The 20489-nt window shown below is 40.4% G+C and overlaps 1 protein-coding gene across 3 annotated transcripts in view; it reads right to left on the reverse strand.

Annotated features, from left to right (window-relative positions):
• Positions 1–773: 773 nt before the first annotated feature.
• Positions 774–20489, reverse strand: part of GAD1 (glutamate decarboxylase 1) — a 40904-nt gene continuing 21188 nt past the window's right edge. For 2 of the 3 annotated variants that reach the window (XM_033112735.1, XM_033112734.1), the window contains 11 exons: positions 15916–16028; positions 14653–14768; positions 14489–14568; positions 14211–14265; positions 12804–12920; positions 11569–11633; positions 8525–8603; positions 7267–7416; positions 5132–5239; positions 3627–3716; positions 1218–2244 (listed from right to left, as the gene is read on the reverse strand). In XM_033112735.1, coding sequence (XP_032968626.1) covers positions 2071–2244; positions 3627–3716; positions 5132–5239; positions 7267–7416; positions 8525–8603; positions 11569–11633; positions 12804–12920; positions 14211–14265; positions 14489–14568; positions 14653–14768; positions 15916–16028 — 1147 coding nt within the window. In that variant the 3' untranslated portion in view covers positions 1218–2070. Of the gene's footprint in view, positions 2245–3626; positions 3717–5131; positions 5240–7266; positions 7417–8524; positions 8604–11568; positions 11634–12803; positions 12921–14210; positions 14266–14488; positions 14569–14652; positions 14769–15915; positions 16029–20489 lie in introns of all 3 variants that reach the window. The other variant, XM_033112733.1, reaches the window with a different exon arrangement.

A 20489-nucleotide genomic window follows, 5' to 3' on the forward strand; every position in this document is an offset into this window, starting at 1 on the left:
TTCAAATAGGGGCATGAAAAGAGTTAGCCCACAGAGGCGTTTGAAGGAACAGTGAGAGAGAAAATGTGACTTTATGATCACCTCCCTATGGAGTCCAGTTTGTTTAATACAATGGTTACAAATGCAATCAGTATGCTAATTACAAATGACTTTTATCTAATTACTACATGGGCTAAATAGGTATTTCCTTGTATTCCAAACAAGGGAGATAGTCTTCTTATAGCTTAATAGAATATCATAGAAAATGGGCCTTATTTCCTAATGATCCAGCACTAAAACATATTTCCTGAGGAAGTGAATTTGGGACCACTGTACAAGTATAAGCAGCAGGAAGGTGCAATTCTATGATCTTAGAAATAGTCAGACATCACAGACACTAAATGATGTAAGATCCCACTAAAAGGAAAACGCGTCTGCCACGCACACCACTGTAATCTCAGAGCCTAGAACAGTGCCTGCCACAAAGGATGAAAACATTTGTTGAGTGACTGAATGAATGGAATTCCAAGAGGCAAACAGGAAAATGAGAAACAGAGTTGGCTTTTCTTTCTCCAGGCTTGAATTGCAAATTAAATTACATTTATAATGATTTTATAGGTGAGGGGCTTGGGTACCTATGACAGTGGGTTGAGTCCTTAATACACGTACTGAGCACCATCTAAAGTCAGCTAGTGGACAGTGAATGGGCCAGTGGACAGTGAATGGGCCGTGGTGATCCAAGTAACTATAACTGGAAATCTCTCTTTCCACATGAAACACAAACTGGAAGAAAATTTTGTTTAAATTCTCCATGGAGAATGTTTTTATTTATTTATAGTCTTCTTGCATACTCTAAAACACACAGTGTGAATTTCCTTTCCTCAAAAACAGTGGTGAGCCTGGTCAATTTATCTGAAATCTTCAGAAGTTCTTCAGAAACATTGCCTTAGGTTTGAGCTAAGCGAGTCACAGAGATTGGTCATGAACTACTACAAAATGACAGGAGATCTAGTTATTATCCAACAGTTACTAGAAAAGCATTGAGAACACCAGACATACAGCCAGACAGAGAGGATAATAGAAGAGCAGATGCCGTTTAAGTAATGAACTTTATATATATATATATGATATATATATATATATATATGACTCTATGTACAGTATCAGAATTCTCTTACGGACAGTAAACTTATGCTGAAATCATTTTAAGGGCACTCCAATATAAATACAAGTCTCACTAGTTTTAATCTTTTCTCTTTGGCTCACAAATGCACAAAAATACCATAAACAGTTTTCAGAACTTACTGCATTAATATATAAATAAGATACATTACAAATGGAAGAAAATACAAGACACCTCTTTAACATGGTAAATCTCTGAATATAAATAAGCAAATATTTCATTTACCTACAATTAAACAGTCATTTAAATTATTACATGTGTTTTTCCCTCCCCTACCCGGCAAGGTCAGACAACAGAGATATGCACAATCTACACAAAATTAATCTCTAAAAATACAGCAATAGCACACCTGTAACAATGACTCTACTACTATTTTTCCCTAACAGGATACTAATGGGGAGGGCGTGACTCTTGTCATCAAGTGTGCTTTTTCTCATTTGTCACCTCTTTAGGTGAGAGAAACACTGACAACAAGGTCAACTCCTGCCAACAGAATTTCCCTTGGTCCCTACAACATGACATTTTGAGAAACATCTTTCCTGGGGTTGTTGGGCGAGCTGGTTTGCAGCATGTTTGACCCTCAGTAACTGCTGAAGGTAAAGATAATTGTCCTGGAACGGGAACATGCTGAGGTCTATTACTAAAGCCACACTCACTATACATACATATATATATAGAGAGAGGTATATATAACTGTACATATATAGTGTGTTCCTAATGTGCAACTTTTTAAAAAGAACATTATTTCCTGCTAACTACAACAAGCTTAAGTAAGGGTTTAACAGTATTCTTCAAGATATTCTATTTTCCCAATGAAATGGCCTATTGTTTCAGCAACTTACAGAGGTTGTTCTAGAGTGCCAGAGGGGAAAGGGAATCCCCACAAATTCCTGTTCGAAGAAGGGCCATTACAGATCCTGGCCCAATCTTTCTATCTCCTCAATGAGGAAGTCGATGTCAGACTGCGTGGCGGCCGGGTTCGAGATGACCATCCGGAAGAAGTTGGCCTTGTCGCCCTGAGGCTGGTAGCCAACCATGGTCGTGCCAGACTCCATCATCAGGGCTTTGATTTTCGGAGCCACCTGGTGATGGAAACATAAAACAAAACTCAAGGCTGATATTCACACCACTCTTTTTAACCATACAACGTGTTTCTTGGTTGGAAAGAAGAGCAGTTTGCTTTTTACCATTTGTGCTTATGCTGACATAAAGGCAAAGACGTATTTTATATCTAGGTTTCTGCAGTGGCTAAGATCTAAGGACTATTTAAGTCTATCCAGTCATAAATTCCCTCAGAAAATACTGTGCAGTTGACTTTTGAAAGTCGGTCATAGAACAATGATAAGAAAATAAAAAACACAAACTCTTATGGGCAACTACACAAATTAAGGCTCCTGTATAACCCAGAGCCCAGGATATTGCCTGGCACAGAGATTGGCACAGAGACTGTGCTCAACAGCTATTTGTTAAATGGTTGGATGAATGAAACATTATATAACACTATATTATATAAATGAAATAGAATACCAGCAGGTATAAATAATATATAAACTAGATATAGAAATCAACAACCAGAATGAGTCAGCATTAAAGTAGACTTGAACTTAGTAAAAGATATTTTCTCTGTATCTCTGAGTCTATTTCTGTTTTGTTTCCTTGTTTATTCTGTTCTTTAGATTCCACATGGGAGGGGGTTTGGGAGATGAGGGATGGGGGAGAAGTGAAGGGATTAGAAAGTACAAGTTGGTAGTCACAATATAGTCATGAGGATGTGAAACACAGTATGGGGAATATAATCAATAATGTTGTATGGATGATATAAGATGCCAGATGGGCACTGGACTTATCAGGGGATCACTTCGTAGACTGTAGATGCCTGACCACTGCGCTGTACACCTGACGCTGGAGTAGAATAACACTGGATGTCATCTACAGTTATAGTTGTGTGTGTGTGTGTGTGTATAATGTATAAAATAGATATATGGTCATGGGATATAAAGTACAGCATAGGGAATACAGTCAATGGTCTAGTAACAGCTATATACGACGCCAGTGGGTAGTAGATTGTAGAGGTTGTCACTGTGAGGAGTAGAAATGTCTAATCATTATGTTGCTTTGTACACCTGAAAACTAATATAAAAAAATCAAATAAAAACTTTTTAAAAAGGGAAAAAAAGATTTTAACAGACATAGTTTAATATGGAAGTTGCTAGGAATATGAAAATTCAGTTGTCCTGCATACGGCCCTTTGAATGAAGACCAGGGATGCATCCTTTAGAGGTTCCCATTGTATCTTAACCACAGCTGGGACAATCCAGGTCCAAGAAGAATATAGCAAGATGCCCCCCAGCACCCCATGTCTTTAGTTTCCATTCTCCCCCATTAGAAAGACATGTTATAGTCAGGACATTCTGGCCAGCCAGAGAAATTGCAAAGGGTTAGTTGAGACAAAGAGATTCCATACCCTGTGTAGTTTTTCCCGGCGCTCTGGGCTATCCGGCATGCCCCTGAGGCTTTGTGGAATATACCAGAAACAGACGTTTGTATGCTCAGGCTGCAGAGGTTTTCACAAACAAGCAACATACAAACAAAACAGAAAATTATGAGAATTTGAAAGAAGGCTGTTCCCAAAGTTCTATGTACCCCTAGCAGAAGTCTCTCAGACTTAAAAAAAAACACGAAAAAACGGTTTCATGTCCATTTTGAAGTCAATGTTAACTCTGTATGAGGGAGAACAATACCTAGTTTGTCCAATCATATCTGGCAAGAGTTGTTTCCCACGACCAATTTTCTAAAGTTACCACCTTTAAACATTGAAATGTTAAAAAATAATTATATATGGGTAGTTTTAAAAGGGGTATTATCTTTCTTGCCATTTTGTAGATGCTCGAAACACAGTTTATTTCATTGATACTGAATATTGTATTGAGTTTATTATGTTGATACTGAATCTTTTTCTCGATGACTCAGAATTATCATACAGAACATTAATACTGGTTCTAAACCATAAGACTGGACTAACTGAGATGCCTAGAAATGTTAGTGTCCTTGCCCTAAACACTCCTATGTTTTTGAGTTCTTCTGTATTCTTGCTATAGTTTCTCAGTTTTCTTCCTAGTCGCTGTTTGCCATCAATGTGCCTGCCTCTCACTGGCATGAGACATGATGTTTACCTTTAATCTACGAGTAAAATGTTTAAAATAGTGTAAATGATCAGAGTGAGGTCCCAAAGGTGAAATGCATGAGCACCGTATCATTGATTTGAAATGCTCAGGGCTCTTTCTTCCTCGTTCGGTGATTCTCCAGTGTTTTCAGGTTGCCTGATAAATGGACTAAGTTGTAGGTAGGTGGTGTTATACTGGGTTATGAATGGATTTTCTTTTATTCAATACTGCCTCCTATTCAACGATGGAAACTTTCTTTACCCAACTGCAAGCTCCATTAGAGCAGAAACAGCGTCTGTTCCGGTCACTGCTATATAACCCAGCTTCTGGCCTGGAGCCTGGTGCACAGTCACTACTGGTATGACGAGTACTTTATTGTGTAAATGTGGATATGGACTCAGGACGGAGACAATTTTATGTTGCTCTCCTCGTAATGACTCTATGTAAAGCAGAACATCATTTTAGAACCAGTCTTGGGAGACAAGGATATGCTCATCCCATACATTTCTTGGAACTGAGAAATACTTTAGTGTGGAGGTTCAACACAATGATAAGACACACCCCAAGATGATAAAAGATTCGGACCTGCCAAGGAAAGACCTCTTGTCTGCAAAGAGGTGAAGGGAAAAGTCATCCCTGTGCTACCAGAAGGAAAGTTCATGGACACAAAGGGAATTGAATGACGAGTGCATAAGAATAAAACTTCAGAAGCAGTGTTTGGCAATGCGGGAAAATATGGCCCCAGGAGCCTCCCTCAATAGATTTTCTGAAAATGCTGTATATCTAGTCTATGATGACAACTTACCTCACCATTGAAGACCATCTCAAATTCTTCTCTGTTTTTAATCTTGGCGTAGAGGTATTCAGCCAGTTCCAAGCATTTGTTGATCTGATTTTCAAATCCCACTGTACCCTGTTTTAAAAAAAGAAAAGTCAAGTTTGTTGGTAAGAGGCTACATTTCCCAGTGATGGGCATTTGAGAAGGCCATGCTGTCCTTGTCTATTGGAAATAGACGTAAGAGTATTCTTGGAGATGGTTAGGAAGAACCATCTAACTAAATGTGTATAGGTTCTTCACAGCACTGCCTGCAATAAAATGAAACGTGCCTGCTTTCTTTGGAAGGCACTGTAGTCTCTGGGCAGCGATTTTCAACAGGGCTTTTAGCTTCCTGCTAGTTATTCATAGCCTGGACCTGAACGCTATTTTCTGGTTTGCTTTAGGACAGTGCTACTCAGTTCAGTAACTGGTCCATAATAAGATGAGTACAGAAATTGAGATGAAGCAATAAGAAATTTTTATAGCAATTTGATGGAGTAATTTTATGTCTATGGAATCTAATTTTTAAAATTGGTGCTTATACTTTGTATCATTTTTATTTCGTTTTTCTAGCAATTCATCTGTATTATATTGGTCTACAATAGGTTAAAAAAACCCCAACTAGATCTTTACCACAGATAGTTTGAGAAATACTGCTTTAGAACCCACCCTTCCTCAGGAGTAAGTCCGGGTCAAACGTGTCCCCCACACTCCCTGGCAGACTACCTTCCACAGGGTACAGAATTACAGAATTATCCCTTTGTGGTGACAGGCAGGCAGATGGGAAAGCCTTTGGTCTCAGTACATGCCCTGAGATTGCAACAGCTCCAACTATTGACAAACTGGCTGAGCATGAGTTTCAAAAGACAGCATGGCTGATTAATAATAGCAGCGTGGGGATTGTTGGTTGGGTCGTTGTTAACAAGGAGAGCAGATGCACTAGGCTGGCTTGTGGATTGCTAATGGGTCTGGGTGAAGTCGAATGCTGGCAAAGCAGCAGTCACTGCTAGGCGTAAACCTGGCCGGTCCATTCTCCACTTGGGAAGGAGGCCCGCACCAGGGTCCCACCTCAGCAACCAATTCACCATGAGCCAAACTTCTGGCAGATGGTTCAAGAGATTATTTTTAGGTGAAACAAAGACATAAATTACTGAGATAGGCCATGTGGTTATTATATTTCTAAATGATAGCACTTTCTCTTGTAATTTATAGCTATTTATATGCCTAAAATACCTATAATTACTTTGCAGCAGAAATCACATTCAGACTATTTCTATATTAAGACAAAGTGCTAAATGAGGAAGAAAACTAATAATCCATTAAATTCTTCCTACAGAAGAAATATGTGGCTAGATGTTTTACTGGAAAACGTTGCTTTTGGATTAGGTAGACCCAATCTTAAATATAGAAACCAGTAAAATTAATTTATAGTAGGTAAATAAAAACAATAGATGCTATATAAAGCTGTGAAATAAACATTGCCTTTACTTGGTTGCATAAAAATGCTTTTGAAACAAATAGTGAAATGGAAATCCTCTCCTTCACCCATATTTTGGGGAAAATTCTAATAGTTTGCTTTTTTTTCTAGACACAGTAATCGGAAAGGCTGATGAATACATACACATCATGCTTCAGTCTAAGCAGGAGGATTTCTCAGAATAAAGTATGTATTTTCCAGAATAGTGTGTAAAGTACAAATAATGGGAAAGCCATTATTTGTATATAATTTAAAACTGTCATAGGTACCCCATGGTTTGAGGCCTCATACAGGAATTGAAGGTTCTCCACAGAATAATGTAGTCATTTCATCTTTATCTCTTAATCTGCACTAAATAATCTCAGCCTCCCTAAGGACTGTATTGGAAATCTGTATCTTGGCATCACTTGTAGCTGTTATAAGAGAAAGCTATAAGGAAACTTTATGCTAATTCAAATTGAGGAGATGGAATGGAAGGAGGGAGAATTTGACATGAAGGATAAAATGATTTCATTTGCAAACAAAGAAAATAGCTCAATTATCCAGATATTGATTGAACACAGTGAATTATTGGTGATGTATCTTTGCCAGCTAGCCTTTTGCAAATTACATTCCTGCTCGAGTGCCTGAATTCTCTTTTCCATACCTTTGCTTTCCACATCAGCCAGAACTTGAAAATGTCCACATGGCGACCACACTGAATTGCCTTATCGCCGGTGTCATAGGAGACATCATATTGCTTGTCTGGCTGGAAGAGGTATCCTGCACACATCTGGTTGCATCCTTGGAGTATCCCCTATCATGGAAGTCAAGATGGACATGCATCTGTATTCACAGGTCAGAGATGTGGACGGCTTGGAAACAGGGCTGGCTGGACTTGGAGTCTTATGCAACCTTTCTTCTAATGCCGTATGAGGTCTTGCACTTGTTCTGATATCCTCTCTAAAACTACCCTTGGACAAACGTTTGTCCCTTTCCCTCTGTTACTCTGATTAGAAAATGATCTTTTGTCTCAGATGCCAACAACAACGGTCCCACTGTCCCTCTAAGGGGCATTTGGAAATGTGTGTGGGTGTTTTGGGTTGTTCCAAAGTCTGGGAAGTGCTATGGCATTCAGTGGGCAGGGGATAAAAACTTCCTGCAGTGGGTGGGACAGTTTCATGTTGTGAAGAATTTTCCTCCCCAAAAGCATCCCCTAAAAAGCCTGCCAATCTTTTCCAGGATCTCCTATGAAGCTAACAGGCAGTCTACTAAGGAGTGGAGTAAAGAGCTTGTGCAGGTTCTGGCTCTTACAGGTCGGTGACAGACTTTTTGGAATGCGTCCGTGTGCAAACATGTCACTGGAGCAACAGTGCTTTCAAGGGCAGGGTCCTATTATTAGATCCTTAAAGAAGGGAATAAACTCCCAACTCATTTAGAGGAGGCTTTTGGTCACCATTCCTTGTTGCTCTGAATTGACATTTGTAATATGTAAAGTCGACCTAATTTATTTCAGCTCTTGGGACCACAAATTCATGCTAAGAACTGAAAATATGTTCCAGTGACCACTTTTTGCCCTCACTGCCACTGACGTGAAAGTCGGTACTTCATCCAATTGCTCTCACTTCTGTTTGTACAAACAAGAAGGAATTTGAAATGAAATCTGCCTGTATAGTTTCTGTCACTGACAGGGCCCTGAACTGCTGAACGAGGAAGAAGGGCAGCAGCAAGCAAGAGCCAGAGGAGGCATGAGGGTAGGTGAAGGCTAACAGTTAAGGGCAGGAAAGAACAGCAGTGGTGGTCCGAACGGGGCAGTCAATCTTGTGAGCACGTTACCAAGAACCGTAAAAAGACCCCATGCTTTTCTCTCCTTGTGCCTCCTAAGGGATGTGCAGGCTACCAGCTCATCTCGAGGGGGAACAGACCTTTTCCTTGACAAGAATGGCAGAGCACTGCAACAGCACGCCCATCATCTTGTGAGGGTTCCAGGTGACTGAGTTGGCCCTGAAAGAAGCACATGATACTCTGAGGAGAAGGTGCAGGAGTCAGCAAGAGGCGACTGTCCTCTTGAGGAAAACACCACCCATCGCAACTCCAGTCAGTACACGTTTTTTGTGCCTGAGCCCCTAAATTGACTTATCAAGTAGTAAACAACTGTTTGGCAGGCAGTCTCAGGGTACTAATGTGCAGACTGTCTCTTTTAAATAACTGCTATTAATAATAGCTAACCTTTATGAAGAACTTATGTATTCTGTCGTTCTGAGAGGTTTACAGGCATTATGTCAGTATGGGGTCATGATTTAACAACTCAGGCTTTGGAACCAGATTGTCTGAATCTGAATCCTGGCTCTGAGAATTACTAAGTTGGGCAAGTGACATAGCTCTTCTGTGCCTCAGTTTTTCCATCTATAAAATGGGGAGTGTTCTTCACAGAACTGAATAATGGAGAAAATGAGTTAATAAACACATAATGATAATAACTGTGCCCGGACTACTTAATTCTCACAATTCTATGATGTAGGAACTATTATCTATTTTAGATGGAGAACCTAAGGCACAGAAGGGTTAAATACATCACCCAAAGTCGCAAAACTAGGAAGTATTGGAGCCAAGATTCAAGTCCAGGGAGTTGAATTGCAGACCCAGTGCTCATAACCCCTCCATCAGCCTGCCACCTTTTGGCAACAGACTCTGGCTTCTTTCTGCCTTCCTGTTATTTATAAAATGGGCTGGTGATGCTGACCTACCTACTTATGAAGTAGCATGAAGAGTGACACCTAAAAGCAAGGATCAATTGGACAATTCTTGGTTTTGACTACTTAGCAGTGTTGTTCAAATGCTAAATAAACACGACATTGCCAGCTTAGGCTGCAATGATTGCTTAACAAGCATGGTGTCCTAGCAACCTCATCACTCTGTCAGACACAATTAAATGGTTAAGCAGCACACCAGCTAGGACATTACACAAACTACTAAGTATAATGTATGATGATTAAAACTTGGGTAACTTGCTTCAGTGGTTTACAGACTCCATCCCAATAGCCTAGCCCACAGCTGGGCTCTGAGCTTTAATACCTGTGAAGGATGTTTTCCCCAGACAGAGCAATTTGCTTGGAATTAGGTATACTGCATCTGTTCTCCCTACAGCTAAATCCTTGCTGTAAATTTTTAACCTCATCATCTTGCCTAGGTCCTTTAGAGGGAAAATAATTCAGTATATATGTGACAATAATAGGGTGTGCACTGTGTTTCAAGGATAAGAAAGGCCTGAAGTGTTTTCCCCCGAAGTACATAATAAAGAAAATCTTTATGAGAGAGACCTATGAAAAGTTCTCAGAAAAGTTGACTAAATGCTTATCTCATTAAAATGCATCAGTGTGTCAGGCCATATTTAAAAAGCAGTAGATTTAATCAATTTCTCATAGCTATCACCACTGAGTCATTAAAAATTATATTTAGGTCTCATAAACGTTTTTAGATTAAGAGAGGTTTTCTTTAATGTCCTAAAGGTCTCGAGTAAATGATTCTTTGCTGCTACAAATGGAAAGTAATAAGACATGATATAGATTCAATTTCCTTCAGAAGACATATGTGCTTTAAAATGTTAGATAAGAAAAAGTCTAGTGCTAAATGTTTCAAGTTTTTCTACACTCAAAGATGGAAAATGAAAATTGCCTGAGAAATCTAAAGTACAGTTGGACTGCCTCATCTATATTAAATATATTATCCTCCAAGGTACAGAGTCTTATAACTATGTTTCATAGAGTCAGTCCCACTCACCTCAATACTGACCTTTTAAAACTGAGCCAGAAGGAAAGAGGCACAGCAGAGGTTACAAAACCTCACGCCTTTCTGTCAGGAAAAGGCGTGCTTTTCCTGATGTCTGCTCCCTGTCCACTCTCCAACCTGGTCTGCTCTCACCTCTCTCACGTTGCTCCAATCACACTGGCCTCTGATGGTCCTCCAACTCACCAATAACAGCCCTGCCTCAGGGCCTTTGCACCTGCCCTTCCCACTGCCTAGAATATTCTTCCTTGTATCTTTGCTTCCTGTCTCCCTTTCTCCCAGTATCTGCTGAAATGTCACCTCAGAAAGCCTTCTGACTACCCTGTCTCAAACAGCATGCCTTGTCACTCACTGTTCTTTAACCCTGTTTTATTTTTCTTTACTATGAGACAGATTAAGTGTCTCTTTGTTATAAACATTCAGCCCACTGGAATGTAAGCCTCAGGAAGGTTAATCTCTTAGTTGTTAACACTTTCCGTATATACTGCCTTATTTTTCCTACATGTACCAGGTACGCATTTTTTAGAAAAGTGCCACAGATGGCTGGATTGAAGGCAGGTAACCAAATCTTCACATCCATGCCTGCCTGGCTCATGAGACATGCTTAGTAAATATTTGCTAAATGAATAAATGAGTCCATGTGAGTTCATTTAGGATCAATACATAGGAGTCAGGTCAAAATCATATTTGGCTTACTTAGCACATCCACTGAACTTGGATGGTGAACAAGAAAACAAATAAGTTGGAAGAGCTGAGTGCCCTGCCCCTTTCCCAGCAGTAAGCTTAATAAGAAAGAAGAATGAAATGAATCAGTGGCCCTTCCTGTACCTTTGGCAAACTCCCATTTAGCCTCCAAATCCCCACACTGCTTAGTTTCTCTTCTTTCTTGCCTGGAAACCTCACAATCACATCAGTTGTTGCACTTATCCATCGTGTTGTAACTGTTTGTTTACTTGTCTTTCTCTTTCTCAGTTGTGAACTCATTGAGGTGAAGACCCATTTGACTGGGAAATCAAATGATTGCTTTCCCAGTGCCGAGCATATAATATGTGCTCAGTAAGTGCCTACTGAGCAAAAGTGAGCTTAGTCAGATTGAAATCAGGTGCTGGGGATATCAGTGGACTCAGCAGCATGGCATGCTCGAAGGCCTGAATGGAAGGAGGCCCTGAACTCGGGCCCTTACCTTTCTATGCCACTGAGTTTATGGCGGTGCTTCCTGGACATGAGCAGTCCGCCACCCCAGGCAGCCTGTGAGGACAGAGAAAGGAGAGGGAGGGGAAACAGTGACATTTAAGAACCAGTCACTCCATGCCTCTAGTGAAACATGAGAGAGAAAGTAAATGGTGAAAAACATAAGTTTCTCCAACAAAAGGAACCCACACTGATTGTTCAACCAATGGCAGTTATAAATATTCATTGTTTGTCACTTCTTCAAAAGTTCCTCCAAGTTAAAGTAAGAGTAGCCAGAAGTGATACAGGTAAATCAGGTCTGAGCCTGTGGTGCCAAGACTCAAAGGCTCAGAGTACTCTGGAAGGCCGGAGATGCCCAATGAGCCCCCCAGGTTGGCTCTGGAAGTGACACAAAGGACTGGAGCCCACCATCTGATTTTCCCAAGGGTAGAATTCTAAGGGCCCCTGAAAACTCAGAAAGCTGCAGCCCTCCAGGGCTTGGAAATTCCACCACAGCTCCTGCAGCAGCCAGACATTTTTGTGGGTACCCTTACTCATGTTTACTGAATCGCTGGGGACACCACATAACACAAGCATAGCCTTCGTTAGTCATTTGTTCAACAGTAGGGCAGGTTACCCAATCGTCCAGTTGTGAGAAGTTATATCCATAAGAGAATGGAGTGAGAAAAAAAGAAAAATTACACTCAGTCACACATGTGAAAACGCATCTTTTGTGTTCCTGGGAAAATCTGGTACTAAATCACTTAGTTGATAACATCTTCATATAATGCCTTATTTTTACTACAAGTATCAGATATGCATTTTTTTTTTTTTTTTAGAAAAGTGTCACAGATGACTGACTGAAGGCAGAAGATAGCTGAGCATCCAGATTCATGGCCACTTTCTATACATTGTGTCTTATATATTTCCCCCTCTGAAATCAGTTATATTTCTTTCTGTAGCTATTTGTCCAGACAGAAGCTACATGAAAAGGTGATGGAGACCAAATTCCAAAATGAACCACAGAAGACAGCAACTGGCCATAAGGAACTAGATGAGTCCCAAAGGATATATGGTCCTGTGGTATGTCTAGTTGTGAATGGCCAGCTGGGGGCCAGGGAAGAGTGGAACTAATGTGGATGGAGAGAGAGCCAGCTGGGCATTGGGAGGAGCTTGAGGCAAATCATAGAGCAGAGCTGCTTCCACCCCTGAAATGGACCAGGCCACTCTGCGAGTTACAGCACTTACATCAACATGCAGCCAAAGGTTATATTTGTCACATATATCTGCAATCTCCTGTATCGGGTCAAAGGCTCCATAAACGGTTGTGCCAGCAGTTGCATTGACATAAAGAGGAACATATCCCTATAAGGTAAGAGAAACAGGCTGATTAGTCTTTTTAACCTTTCTCCTTTCCACAGGAAGTAGAAGAATTGCAGTAACGTTTATTTCTAACAGAGATCAGCCAAGCTGATGTGGTATCAGATACATTATCTGGGAGTACTCTTTGTTGGTTCATTCACTAATTCATTCATTTATTCAACAAATATTCTCTGCGTGACATTTATGTGCCAGGCCCTATTGTAGATGCTGGGAATAAAGCAGTGAGCAAAAGAGACAAAGAATTCTGTCCCCATGGAGTTTACATTCTAGTGGGCAGTGACAGACAACAAACAAAATTAAATAAGCAGAATACACCGTATGTTTATAGTGACAAGTTCCACGGCAAGCAATAAAGCAGGAAAGAGTAATAGTAAGTGTTTGGAGTGATAGGCCGGTAGCTCTAAATCTCATCTGGACATTGTACAGTTGTTCAGAAGCTGCATTGTTCTAAGTATACTGAGGTAATAATACTGAAGCATTGCTTGGTTATTTAAAACTGGTCTACACATTGTTTCAACTAATAGTGGACACAGTAAAATTTTGATGTGAACAAGAAATAACAGGAAATTGAGTCAGACAGGCTTGGGGAAATCTGTGAGTCTTAGGTTTTTATTGAAGCTCAATTCCATTACTATTCCTTGCTTAGTCCTAGTGATATTTCCATCCATCTCCTCTAGTGAGACCCCAGCAAACAACTACAGTTAGAGAAGGAGGTATAAGAATGTAACCCCATAACAGCGAGTTGGTAAATGGCCTGACTGCTACCTGGCAGTGCCTTGTGGATATATTACATTTGTTCTATGAGATTCTTTTGTTTAATAGAATTTATTGAGGCTGATTCATCGAGTGTTATGGGCCATCTGCCTTAGGATGGAAGCACTTTGCTGAACAGAATCCTAAGCTAAAATGATATTTGTTAAAATGAGGTTATACCTAACAAGTAGCAACTGAAAACTTCAATTAGGCTGTATCTTCATGGTGCTTGGGTGGTGGATTTATTGACGTTCATCAAACTAGTCATTCGGCACAATGAAGATTGGATAAGTGGTTTAATGACTGATTTTTCATTTAAAAAATCGATATCGTATAGACACAATTTTAAAGCCAAATCACCTCCCAAGTTGAAAATAAGCAAACACTTGAGAATAGAATTTTACAAACACAATAAAATGATCTCTTATGTTGTCCAAGACTTTTACTGTCTAGGTCAGAAAGAAGGTATTTTTAAAAATTTGTATTCACCAGAGTTTAGAGCTATCATAGAGTACATACCTTTTGCTTGGCTTCAAGAATTTTTGCCTCTAAATCAGCAGGAATTATCTTCCCCCTGTAATTATTATAAAAGGAGAGAAACTCAAATGAAGAATCAATGTGACTGCACACGAAAAAAACTTCAGCTGCAGCAAAAAGTAATTTAATCAGATATTTTCAACAGACCATTAGCAGCTTGGCACACTGTACTGAGTCAGTCCTTAAGCACAATAAAACAAATTTAACAGATGAACACATTTAATACATCAAGAACCTAATATTCCCTCTCCCCTGCCTACCTTTCATTGCACTTTATCAAAATCACATTGTCAGTTCCAAAGCCAAGTGCAGCCCCAGCCTTCTTTATGGAATAGTGACTCTGTAACAAACAGAGGCTTGAGGTTAGATGTTAGATAGTCCCTTGGAAAACACCACAATCCATGAGCAAGAGCACCCAACTCACATGTTCTGAGGTGAAGAGGACCAGTTTGGGCACGGCCGCCATGCCCTTTGTCTTAACTTCCGGGAAGTACTTGTAGCGAGCAGCCATGATGCTGTACATGTTGGATATGGCTCCCCCTATCAGCAAGCAGACACATTGGGAGGTGTTGGAGAGCCTTCATGATTGTTTCTAACAGCAAAGGCTGAGCGGGTGTCTCAAGAGACAAGGGAGGTCAGAAAAGGGAAGGACAATATCCTGATAGGTCTTGCTGGGTTTCCTGTTGCCAGCGCTTCCCTCTGGACCCTTTTCCATGGGAATACAGTAGTCACACTCATTACCAAAGCCATCTAGGTAATTTGGCTGGAGGTGATTCACATACTTCAGTGCCCATCCCACCTGAAGTCTAGACAGAAATATGAGGTGGCAGTGGCCGCAAAGAGATAGGTGAGTTACAACCTCCCTGCTTCCACTTTCTGCTCAATCTATTTATGGAACAAAGATGAATTTGTTCTCTGAGTCAGAAAGACAGAGAAAGAGAGAATAATGGAGCTTACCAAAGGAAACAGTGACATTGCCTGGATACTCTCCTCAAAGAATAGCCCAACTGAGTTATTGAGTCATTTAGGAGAGCTCTAAGTTTATTAAAAGAAAACCAAACTTGTGTTTATTGAAATAAAGATGCAAGGATAATTGAGGTAACTAGGCATGTTTGGCCAACACAAACTAATCACTTGTGCACCAATTACCTGACAATTAAATAGGCAAATTTGCAGTCAGCTCGAATTGCCTGGACAATTGCAATTCTCATTTCTTTTCTTACCCTATAGACAATCACAGTGTCTCTGACACCATGCCAAACTCCGTCCTCCCCCCAAGAACATCTGTCCTTGTTTTAAAGATTTTTATTGTATCTACATCAAACCAGAGATTCAAAGTAGATATACTATTTTGGCCAAAATCGATTAGTTAATTGATACTCTTGAGACACTGATCCCCAGCTTAATCAAACTGCTGTTGACAAACTGGAGTTGCTTCGCATGATTTAGACACAGCCTTTGTCAGTTTGTACAGGGTTAGGCACACCCTTTGTTAGTTAGTACACATAGAATGTAGCATTCTTGCTTGCCTTCACCCTGACAAAGATAGGAAGCCAGAGTATCGAAAAAAATATTTTTTAAGGTCATTCTTCCACAAACTCACTTTGTATTTAGTATTCTCAAAAGGGTCCTAAGGCTCCATACCACAAACCTTGAGGAGAATCAGGGAAAGAGAACAGAAACTTACCAGGAGAAAATATCCCATCACCATCTTTATTTGACCATCCAACTATCTCTCTCATCTTCTTAAGCGTAATTTGCTCCATGAGGACAAACACTGGAGCAATTTCATATGTAAACCTGGAAAGGTGATAAAAATGAATGAAAGTAAAGAAGTCAACCACTTTTGGGAACATAGATGATTGGTTTCGTATTTGTACTCAGGTTCTAAAAAAAGAGGTTCAAAACAACTAAAACAATTCATTTCCTAGAAATGCATTAAATCACCAATCCTAAGATGTCAGAAACCAGCCTGGGATACTGAAAGAGGTGGTGGAAGTGCCTGCTCTGTGATTCTTCACCAACAAAATAGATTTTTATTGAAATTGAATATGTTAGCTGTCTATAGTCAACCCAGAGAAATAGAAAGAAAGAAAATGACTTTTCTGGGTCTCTTTCACCTCTAAGATTATAGGACAATACAAATGTTAATTGAAAAAAATGTATTATAAGTTCTATATACAATTGGTTTGCAATATTTGTAAAAAACTGCCATTTTAACACTTGTAGAATCTATAAAACCCAAAGCCAAAGTCTATCTTTAAAAAACAATTGTAAACATCTGGAAGCTAACTGCAAAGATAATTGGAAATATTGACCCAGGTTTTAAAGATCTCAGCATAATTATCTACATGGTTTTTCTACTTATAATCCCCAAGGACAGCTATGTTTCTATAATTCTCTGAAGTCAATATGTGTCAAGAATAATTATAAGTGATGATTTTCTAACTACCAATTATAAATATAAGCAGATGGTCAACTGGCATACACAGAAAACTGTGGGCATCACATAGCCTGGTAGGTTAGCTTTGTCTTCTAACAAACTGATTTAAAAGTAGCAAGTCATGCTCTTCTCAAAGCAATTCAAAACAGAAGACATTCTGGTAGACTAGTCTAGTCACTGAAACAAGGCCATGGTGTCAAGCATAGGGCTTAAGAGAAATCAAAGAATGTCCATCCACAGAAAACTGAACCAGAAAACAAAGATATTTACTGACTCTGAGGTTCTTTGTATGTCTTCTTTTTGCTTGACCTTCTTAAGCATTAGAGTTTATGGGCTCAGTTCAGACCATGCTCGCTAAAGAGATATGCCTGGACCGACTCAGCCAAGTGATAGGGGAAGACTTTATCATTGATTAGGGTGTTTGGGCTGAATGCCAATGCTGAAGACTAATGGGAATTCTTGCTGGCTTAATGATTTAGAAGAGCTATTTGAAAGGATGAAGTGACAATTGTACATAAGGCACACGTGAAGCTAAGTTTTAATCATGGAGAAAAAAAGCAATCAAATTAATCACACAGTGGTAAAAGAGGACAAAAAGATCCTGGAGGTTGCTCAGGATATGTCTGTTGGTAGAATTTTGTTTCCAAAATGAGCATGTCCATTTCCTCAGAAGAACCCTTGAAATTTAGGAGGAAGGCCCTCGGAAATCATGTGTTCAGTTACCATCACCTCTGGAGGTCACAATCATGCTTTGGTTCTGCTCTGAGCCCCATCACCGTAGCAACCAACACTCCCTCATGTCTGATGGCCTGATGAAGGAAGAAGAAGAAAGGATTCCTGGTTTAGCCTGTGCTGCTGAGTGTTCCAAGAGGCAAACTCATGATGTGCTTCTAACCATTCTTGAACAAATGTGTTAACAGTGCCATTGATTTTTGGAGATGTTGAAATGGCAAAAATGTTTGCATGGTGAATAGGTACTGGTGGCAGTGTGTGTGCTAGAATCTCAGAATACCAAATGAGAAGGCTCTCTGGGATGAGGCATGGAACAAATGGAATCATACACCATAATATCAGAACCTTATCAAGGATGGGATGAAAGCTGAGTTGGAGTCAAGTCAGTGTTAGATGGCCAGGCAGGAACCACATGGGAAAGGGAGGAGGGAGAAGGGATGGGACTGAAGGCCAGGAGCTTGGTCCACTTCATGATTTGAATCAATTTAGGCCCCAGGTTTAGCCTTAGAATTAGTCTTCCCCCTTAAGGGCCAGGAAAGAGCATGGCCATTACGCTCAAGATTAGGAGAAAGAATCTAGAACTTTTAGTCATGAGACTATCTGATCTCATGTTGTTCAGGTTCCTTATTTGTCCAGGTACCCAATTCCTAAACCTTCCTTTCAGTTCTGTTCAATAAATACTTATTAGATGACTATTCTCTGCCAGGTGGCCTCTTACGTCCTGAAGAGACAAAGATATGATGACACCATTCCCAACCTTGAGGAAGAAGCTTAAGAGGATGAACCCAGCATCTGGTTCTTGGCTTCAGCTGCACCCTGTTTGACAGTCCCTGCCTGGGCCTCAAGGGCCAGTTATTCCACAGCTAAGACCAAGCTTATCTTGATTCATGACCTCAGTGCTGACATCCTGTCGTAGCAGCCGACAGACTGCTCTATGGCTGTTCATCCCCAGCCAGGCCTGACACCTGGGCTAATGTGGTTCTCGCTGCATTTGACATTCCTGTGACTCTGCCTTCCTATTCTGGGCCATGTTTACAACTGGTAGTCTGCCTGCACCCAAAGACTCATAGAAGGCCTTGAAGCTCCCCGACAGCAATGGTTCTTAGCTTAATTGGGGTCACAGACCCCTTTGGGATTCCTAAGAAAGCTCTGGTCCTTCTCTCCAGGAAGAAAGTGAGGACGTGCACATCATTTGGTATACAATTGTAGGAGACTCTCCTTTTGCAACCTGGACTCCAGGTTAGGTGCCCCCTCCCTAAATGACAGATGAAAGCAGATAGTCAAACGATTGAAGGTCAAATATGGATGCAGAAGAAGCTGGTTAGATGCTAAAGTGAGAATACAAGATTATATTTCAAAATCAGAGTAGAAGAAACTAAATCTGCAAAAAGCTCTGGGTTGAAGCATAAGAACATGGGATTGGAAATAAGGATTTAAAACACTTCATTGGTGACATTCATGAAGTGACACTAAAGGAGACTTCTGAGCCTTTGTATATTCTGAGTAGGGTAGTGAGTTAGCCCTTTTTTAGTGACTCAACTCACCTTCCCAGTGGGATTCTCACTCAGAACCAAGGCAAATTGTTAAAAAGTTGTATTTCTCTGTGGCAGAGTCTGCTGGTTGCTAAACAGTATCAATCTTTTCTTGCTTCATTCAATTTTATTAGGAGTGGCAATTCACCCAGATCAAAGACTACATCTTCCAGCTTCCCTAGGTGTGGCCATGACACTTAGTAGCGTCTAAAGAGATGCTACGGGAAATGTTGTGTGGAGCTTCTAAAGTTTTTGAGAAGGAAAGAGTATATTCCCCTTTTGCCCTTCCTTCCTCTATCTCTCCCTCTCTCTCCCTCTGTCCTGAGCTCTGAAACACAGAAGCGATGCTAGAGCTTCAGCAGCCAGCCGGCACCATCAGGAGACTGAGGATGAGAGCTGCGTGCTGTAATGTGCATCAGAAAGGCACAAGCAATTTGTCCCTGGTGACCGCTAAACTGGAAACTTCTTTCATGAGAGAAAGAAATAATTTTCTATGTTGACTCCCTATCTTGACATTCCTCTTAGATTTCCCCTCCTTACAGATGTGGCAGGTGGCCTATCTTCACCTTAAAAGCTAACGCACCCAAGGGGAGCTTAGTGAGCCCCTCTGATGTCCAGAGATGATAAGAGAGAGAAACAAAAGAGCTGAGAGGCTGAAAGAAGGGGTTCTCGAATGGCAACAGTGACGTGAGGGGTGGTTGCCTTCCCTAGGTGTGTGCAAGGCACTTTGCATACACTGAGTACTTAAGACTGGTGCCTTTTGTAGTCTTCAGAACCACTCTGTAGGATGGATAAGATTATCCTCCATTTTTCTGAAGAAGAAACTGAGGTTCAGAGAAAATCAGTGATCTTTTATGATCTCAGTTAGTATGTTTCAGAGTCAGAATTCCAAGTCCTTTGCATCACAGCTGCGTTTCTATGACAAACAAGGACTGCTTACTGCAGGCTCCTCTAGCAACCTGCGTAGTGGTATTAAATGACTGACAACGCCCTAGAAAATTTCTCCTGTGTAATTTCTACGAAACTCAAGCACTAGATAGTTGGAATCATAACCTCATAACAGAGGGCTGTGATAGATCTTATCATAAAGATTATGTATTGTACACAGGCACTCACGGGGCAGGCTGTTTTTCACACGTGGGCACTACCTCAACCTGCACAGTTGTGCTTGGTGGCCGCTTTGGAAGAAAAGAGCTATAGATGCCACGGATAGCTACACATTTGTGAAATTTTCTTTGGATCTTCACTGGGTCCTTGCTTGGAAGAATATATCTCAAAGATATATGCACAGGCAAGTATAGATGGTGAACATAAATGTTCTTTTTATTCTGTCAGATACCTAACACTTTGCTACTTGAATTAGGATTTTGGATAGTTCTTCTAAAAAGACTATACTGAGGAATATAGTTATTATTTTCTATTACCAATACCACCCAAACTCAATGACAGTGCAGGTCAAAAAAAAATGAGTATATCACTAATTAAATTCTACTCTGCCAAAGAAAGAGCCTTTTCTCATTTTTTTCCCCAGACTTATTTTGAACACTCTTCCCA

Source organism: Rhinolophus ferrumequinum, chromosome 8 (genome assembly GCF_004115265.2).
Source record: "Rhinolophus ferrumequinum isolate MPI-CBG mRhiFer1 chromosome 8, mRhiFer1_v1.p, whole genome shotgun sequence".
NCBI lineage: Eukaryota > Metazoa > Chordata > Mammalia > Chiroptera > Rhinolophidae > Rhinolophus > Rhinolophus ferrumequinum.